This window comes from Salvelinus fontinalis, chromosome 24 (assembly GCF_029448725.1).
Source record: "Salvelinus fontinalis isolate EN_2023a chromosome 24, ASM2944872v1, whole genome shotgun sequence".
Classification (NCBI taxonomy): Eukaryota; Metazoa; Chordata; class Actinopteri; order Salmoniformes; family Salmonidae; genus Salvelinus; species Salvelinus fontinalis.
Window position 1 is genome coordinate 44,030,797 of NC_074688.1, and position 8,085 is coordinate 44,038,881.

The 8,085-nt window shown below is 43.3% G+C and overlaps 1 protein-coding gene across 1 annotated transcript; it reads right to left on the minus strand.

Moving 5' to 3' along the window:
* Nucleotides 1-514: 514 nt before the first annotated feature.
* LOC129822464 (protein FAM181B) lies at nucleotides 515-4,726 on the minus strand. The gene has a single exon (XM_055880760.1). It carries the CDS (start codon nucleotides 4,215-4,217, stop codon nucleotides 2,901-2,903), a length of 1,317 nt encoding a protein of 438 aa, XP_055736735.1. The 5' UTR covers nucleotides 4,218-4,726; the 3' UTR covers nucleotides 515-2,900.
* Nucleotides 4,727-8,085: the final 3,359 nt, after the last annotated feature.

Here is an 8,085-nt window from a genome sequence, read left to right on the forward strand (position 1 = left end):
GGCATCCATGTTAGCCTTGACTGGCATCCATGCTCGTCTTGACTGGCATCCATGTTAGAAAGTAAAATGAGTGTTAAATTCGCACTAGCCTTGTGCGGCCAGTAGAGGGGGGTATTGTTGCAGTCTCTATGGTTCAGGGACTTTCTTCATAAAGCTTCTCAGGGTAGGAGTGCTGATCTAGGATCAGGTCACCTCCCCCCCCCCCGTCCATTCATTATTATCTAAAAAGCAAAACTAATCTTGATACCTTTTGTACATGTGAGTAAAGGATAGCTGAAAAACAATATCGTACACCTCTTACAGGAAAGCAAGTCACCACGTCGAGTTGTGGTTAGGCCGTATGTCTTTAACTTTACATGAAATTGTGTTTCAAAATCGTTCTATTTTTTTTTTCTTTCTAGTTTTATTCACAGATACACTGTTTTTCCAACAACTGTGATGCTCAATTAACTAAATTTGTTCTGACGCCAAATAATGTAGAAATCAATAAAAAGGACACTTCCTGACAGTGTAGTAATAGTAATAAAGACCAGCTTTATTTTGTCATTATCAGAATACAGTATTATTTTTTACATCTTGTATAACATCTTTCGTTTTCATTAAGAAGTGTGGCGATTCTAGTATTTCAACACTTCACGGTGTATATTCACAGTGTTGACTAATTCAACCTATGAGCTAACCACTCAACTCTCACACTAGTCTGTCTGCGCACAGAAAAACAACTAACCAGAGTTACTGTACCAATGAGGGGGGACCAATGAGGGGGGACCAATGAGGGGGGACCATTGAGGGGGGAACCAATGAGGGGGGACCAATGAGGGGGGACCATTGAGGGGGGACCATTGAGGGGGGACCAATGAGGGGGGACCATTGAGGGGGGACCAATGAGGGGGGACCATTGAGGGGGGACCAATGAGGGGGGACCATTGAGGGGGGACCAATGAGGGGGGACCAATGAGGGGGGACCATTGAGTGGGGGACCATTGAGTGGGGGACCAATGAGGGGGGACCAATGAGGGGGGACCAATGAGGGGGGACCAATGAGGGGGGACCAATGAGGGATCTAGTAGAATCGGGAATGCCAAATAGCTACCATACTTTTCTCTCACTTAAACCAATGACAGTTTGAAAGACAGAAGTCACCTTATATTGTTTCATCATTTGTTATGGTGTAATTGGTTCAGATGGTCATCAACCGGAGTCTCTGGGTTCGCGCCCAGGCTGTATATTGTTTCATCATTTTTTATGGTGTAGTTGAAGGGCATTTGAAATGTTGCGGTCATTTTTTGTCCTAAACACAGTCTGGGTTTGATCCATGCATGACTGAGAAATAACAGTATTTGGAATGAATACGGTAGACTAGCTGGTGATGGTAAATCAACCGGAGGTTTGAATACGGTAGACTAGCTGGTGATGGTCATCAACCGGAGATTTGAATACGGTAGACTACCTGGTGATGGTCATCAACCGGAGGTTTGAATACGGTAGACTACCTGGTGATGGTCATCAACCGGAGATTTGAATACGGTAGACTACCTGGTGACGGTAAATCAACCGGAGGTTTGAATACGGTAGACTACCTGGTGATGGTCATCAACCGGAGATTTGAATACGGTAGACTACCTGGTGACGGTAAATCAACCGGAGGTTTGACTACCTGGTGATGGTCATCTTGAACCTCAAAAGGAAATGAATCGGCTTTGAACAAAATGTCAGAACACTTCTCAACCACCTTTAAACAGATTCAAGTTCAGATCCAGGAGACTTTGTAATAATTACAAAATGTAAGACATTTTCAAGGGCTTGTGGCACTGTTTAATAATCAGATGTGACTTTAAAAAACTGGATTCTTATAATCTTGGACTCTTTTAATTGAACGTAATATCTGTTGTTTTTAAAGTATCGTCTTGATGTCACTCCGCCTTCTTGTCCACTGTGAGCATGAATTAAATCCACATCAAAATACATATTGAAATTGACTGGCATGGGTAATACAACGTTTTTTCATTAGGGGTGAATAAAACTTTCAGTTTTACGAGCATTAGAGTACATGAGAAAACCAAATCTATACATTATTCTTATTCAACGCACTGAAAGATCGCCAAGGACTGTTTACTCTGTTACCATTTGGCAAACGGTATTGGAGTATCATGTCTCGGACCAACAGGCTCAGAGACAGCTTCTACCACCAGGCCATCAGACTGCTGAAAAGTGAAACCAAGCCGTCTCCCTGCACAGATCTGCACCTTAGAGACTATATGCACCATAGATATTATTTGCACCGACTACCAGCACATTCAACCCTTACACACAAGCACACAGTCTTGTTTTACTAACCTTGTGGAGACATAATTGATTCCCATTCAAAATCATATTTTCCCTAACCCTAAACCTTACCCTAACCTCAAAACATAACCTTACCCTAACTCTATCTCTAGAAATATCCTTTTTCCTTGTGGGGGACCGGCAAAATGTCCCCAGCTGGTCAACTTTTTGTTTGTATATATATATATATATATATATATATATATATATATATATATGTACACACACACACACACAGTCAATGCAACTGTTTAATTATATACTATTAATTCCACTACCCACTTTATATTTGTAAATACCTACATTATCAATATGCATACTACCTCGTCTATTACTACTACTACTACTTGTTATTACTGATTATTGATTAAATGTTCTGCGTTTTCGAGGGAGCTCTAACACTGCACCTAACACTGCATATTTCACTGCACCTTTTATACCTGCTGGAAAATGTGTCCGTGACAAATACAAATTAGATTAGACCGTATCTCAATCTGTAGCTCTGGTCAAGCCACACTAACATTTTAAATCAGAACTACTCAACTTGTAGTCCCAGAAAAAGTACTGATGTCTTATCAGAGAGAAGAGAAGTCCCTTGTGTTGTAACTACCACTACTCAGACCATATGAGACCTGAGACACAGAGCATTCTGGGAAGAAGTTGGGGAAGGCCAGAGTACACAGTGAGTTATTTTCCTCTGTAGTCACAGAGGAGTCAGACACAGAGTGACAGTACAGGGGTGTCTGTGTTCCTGGGCCCGCCCGTACGCCCTCTCCTGCTTGGCAGTACAGGGGTGTCTGTGGTCCTGGGCCCGCCCGTACGCCCTCTCCTGCTTGGCAGTACAGGGGTGTCTGTGGTCCTGGGCCCGCCCGTACGCCCTCTCCTGCTTGGCAGTACAGGGGTGTCTGTGGTCCTGGGCCCGTTCGTACGCCCTCCCCTGCCTTCTTAGAAGGAGAAGAAGTACTCCAAGGCTCTGTATACAAGAATCCTCCCACTAGATGGTGAGGGTCGTAGGGCGAGACCTGGTCTGTTATGTCCTGAGTCTGCTGGTGCTGGAGGATCCTACTGGGCAGGCCCCGAGTCTGAAACATGTCCTGGTCGATGATCCTACTGGGCAGGCCCCGAGTCTGAAACAAGTCCTGGTCGATGATCCTACTGGGCAGGCCGCGAGTCTGAAACACGTCCTGGTCACTAAGCATGTTACTGTAGTCCGGCCCCAGCAGGTCAAAGAAGTCCGGGTTCCCCCCTCCCCGTTCCAGATCACCCAGGAACGTGCCCGAGGTGGACGTGACTCGGGAGGTGGTGGTGGTGTTGGCCGGCTCAGTGAAAAAGGATGGGGGAAGGTTACGGTGCCTCAGGGGAGGCTTCTTGGCTCTCTCCCCCCTGACAGGCTCCTTGACCGAGTTAAAGAGGGCAGCCAGGCTCTTGGTCTGGAGGTTGGCCTGTAGTCCGTCGCGCTTGTGGACGGGTTTGCCTTGCTGGAATGGGCTGGTCTGGGTCTGAGGCTGGGTCTGAGGCTGGTTCTGAGGCTGGGTCTGGGTGGGAAAGCCAGAGCCTTTTCTCTTGTTGGCCCCTGCCCCTGGAGCTGCTGCTGGGTTCCCTGTTGGACTGATGAAGCCTGTACATCTCTTGATCTGCTTCTGCAGGTACTTGCGGTGGTTGACTTTCCTTTTAGACTTCACTGGCTTATCCAGAGCCAGTTTGATGTTGCTGGAGGCTGAGTCTATGAAGCTGAGCAGATTCCTGGTGGTTTCTTTGTATTCTCCTCTCTCCTCACTCTCCTCCTGCAGACTCCCGTCCAGGCTCTGATCCATGTCGTACTCCATCATGACCGACCCAGGGAAACAGAAGTTGATGAACGGAGAGTTCATGATTGCAGTTTGAACAGCCATTACTATTCTGTTTCTAAACACTGCGGCCTCGATGGCCTCGCCCTCAGCATTCGCTGCTGCCGCTCCAGGCTACTGTTGCCAGTCCAAAATATAAAGAGCCTCTTCCTCGTCACAGCACGTCTTCTTGTCCTGTGTCTGGGTAATGTTGGCACCTACAAGAAGCAAATCAGAAATTCGATATCAGACTGTCACAAGACACTAGTCCCAGGGTAGATTCCCAGTGTGCAAAAGTGGTTGAGAATATGTATTCTCAACGTCTTTTCAACCAAAAATAGGTATTTTCAGCGTCTTTTTTGGCGTCTTTTTGCTCATAGGGTTGGTCCAAACCCCTTGGTCTTTAAGCTCGCTGTGAGGCTTGGACATGCAGCTCCTATGCATACCACTCCTTTCCTCTCCACTCCTTTCCTCTCCACTTTTCCACTCCACTCCTTTCCTCTCCACTTTTCCACTCTACAGCAGAACAGAACAGAGACTGAACTGAGGGAACAGACACTTGTTGTTTGTGGAAAGCAAATCTGACGGAGAGAGAGAGAGAGAGAGAGAGATCTTTCAGGGGGCGGGGCTAGATGATGTCAGAACATCAAAGAGGAGGGGCAGAGGGACCCCGGGACTTAACTCTTTGCTTACGCCTGACCACCTGCAACTAAGAGAGATTTGTCTGAGCTTCCCCGCTGTGTCTCAAGACAATAGCCAGTGGTAGGGTTGGTTCCCTCTTCCTCCTCCTTTCACTGTTTATGTGTGCTGTGAACCCAAACCGGTCTTATGAAACTTGAATATGTTAGGCTGCTATGGAGGTGAAACTAGAATATCACTTTAGAGCAATGTAATTCTTTTGGAAATTGGGTTTTATGTTGTTTTATAATAGATAGTTACATTTATAAGATTTTATATTTCTAAAACCATTGTCCCAGTGCTATGTAGACATTATTTATCTTGTGCTCTTAAAAAAAGATATATATATTAGCATTATGTCCATGTCTTCATTCATACCAGCTTGATTGTTGGGTTTACAGGCAAGACTTGCTATTTTTACCATCTCATCACACACCAAGAACACACCAAACTATGTCATCAATACCGAGAACACACCAAACTATGTCATCAATACCGAGAACACACCAAACTATGTCATCAACACCAAACTATGTCATCAACACACCGAGAACACACCAAACTATGTCATCAACACCAAACTATGTCATCAACACCAAGAACACACCAAACTATGTCATCAACACACCGAGAACACACCAAACTATGTCATCAACACCAAGAACACACCAAACTATGTCATCAACACCAAGAACACACCAAACTATGTCATCAATACCGAGAACACACCAAACTATGTCATCAACACCAAACTATGTCATCAACACACCGAGAACACACCAAACTATGTCATCAACACCAAACTATGTCATCAACACCAAGAACACACCAAACTATGTCATCAACACACCGAGAACACACCAAACTATGTCATCAACACCAAGAACACACCAAACTATGTCATCAACACCAAGAACACACCAAACTATGTCATCAACACCGAGAACACACTAAACTATGTCATCAACACCGAGAACACACCAAACTATGTCATCAACACCAAACTATGTCATCAACACACCGAGAACACACCAAACTATGTCATCAACACACCGAGAACACACCAAACTATGTCATCAACACCAAACTATGTCATCAACACACCGAGAACACACCAAACTATGTCATCAACACACCGAGAACACACCAAACTATGTCATCACACACCGAGAACACACCAAACTATGTCATCACACACCGAGAACACACCAAACTATGTCATCAACACCAAGAACACACCAAACTATGTCATCACACACCGAGAACACACCAAACTATGTCATCAACACCAAACTATGTCATCACACACCGAGAACACACCAAACTATGTCATCAACACCAAGAACACACCAAACTATGTCATCAACACCAAGAACACACCAAACTATGTCATCAACACCGAGAACACACTAAACTATGTCATCAACACCGAGAACACACCAAACTATGTCATCAACACCAAACTATGTCATCAACACACCGAGAACACACCCAACTATGTCATCACACACCGAGAACACACCAAACTATGTCATCACACACAGAGAACACACCAAAACACATCAATTATAACTAATCCTGGTGCCCAAACCTGTATCTTTATAGTATCTGGGATCAATTATAACTAATCCTGGTGCCCAAACATGTATCTTTATAGTATCTGGGATCAATTATAACTAATCCTGGTACCAAAACATGTATCTTTATAGTATCTGGGATCAATTATAACTAATCCTGGTGCCAAAACATGTATCTCTATAGTATTTGGGATCAATTATAACTAATCCTGGTGCCAAAACATGTATCTTTAGAGTATCTGGGATCAATTATAACTAATCCTGGTGCCAAAACATGTATCTTTATAGTATCTGGGATCAATTATAACTAATCCTGGTGCCCAAACATGTATCTTTAGAGTATCTGGGATCAATTATAACTAATCCTGGTGCCCAAACATGTATCTTTATAGTATCTGGGATCAATTATAACTAATCCTGGTGCCAAAACATGTATCTTTATAGTATCTGGGATCAATTATAACTAATCCTGGTACCAAAACATGTATCTTTATAGTATCTGGGATCAATTATAACTAATCCTGGTGCCAAAACATGTATCTTTATAGTATCTGGGATCAATTATAACTAATCCTGGTGCCAAAACATGTATCTTTATAGTATCTGGGATCAATTGTAACTAATCCTGGTGCCAAAACATGTATCTTTATAGTATCTGGGATTAATTCCCAAATATAACTCTACTATTTAAGATTATCTTCCAGTTTGTTTCCCTGTCTTAATCTGCTCATGGAACTAAAGTTGGAAGTTGATTTCTTGTTGGTGCGTGGTCATGTCGGTGAATTCCCAGAGCAGTGGGAATTTTTTGCTCGGTCCTGACAACTATTATAGCTGGTCTTTGACATACAGCCCTACAGGGTCTAAAGAGCCTCTATTCTCCCCCAGCCTCTGAAAGGGAGCTTTGTGCCAGGGATTCATTAAAGTGCACCTCACAGCCCCACAGTAAAATAGCCCCCCTCAATAATGAACAGTCGATTTAACTGGAAAAGCTGGCGGAGCTGTTAAATTAAAGGGGAAATAAAGTGGTGGTTTAAGCTCAGTGTGCCAGAAGAAATGTTGACCTTAAGAAATACAGCCCTGGTATGAAACTGCTTGCTGTTCCTGCTTCCTGCTTACGGCTTCTGCTTACTGCTGTAAACAATAATAGGTTTACAGGAAGTCTCTTGGCTAACGGTGAATAGTGAATATCCAGAACACACTGAGAGGGGTCTTATGGGTTCTAGGTCTGCCTGGGAGTTTCACAGTGCCAAAGCTTGATCCTGATTTAAGTGAAAACGCTGAAAGGAGGAAATAGTATCAGGGCTTGTTAGAGACGGAATAATTACAAAAGGGTCGGATGGAGGATAGATAGTTCCACAGTAAAAAAAAAGAAAAAGAGATGGACCTATTTGAAGTAAAATACAAATGTGTCTCACATCATTAACAAGCCTTCAAGCAATTTTCTTTTAACGAGCATGTTTAGAAATCAATCATTTTCTATTAACGATACACTCATTTATATTAAAGCTCCCGTGCAGTCTTTGTAATTGTATATTTAAATCATGAATGTAAGTCTAATACATCACTGTGTGTGTGTGTTGAATGAAAATAGAAACTAATTTGAAGATATTTCCATACACTGCCTTGATTGGCTGATAGGATGGTCTAGAACCCACCCACTTACCCAGAAGAACATTCAT

Coding starts and splice junctions, on each gene's coding strand:
- LOC129822464 (XM_055880760.1), bottom strand. CDS start 4,217: ATGGCTGTTCAAACTGCAATCATGAACTCTCCGTTCATCAACTTCTGT.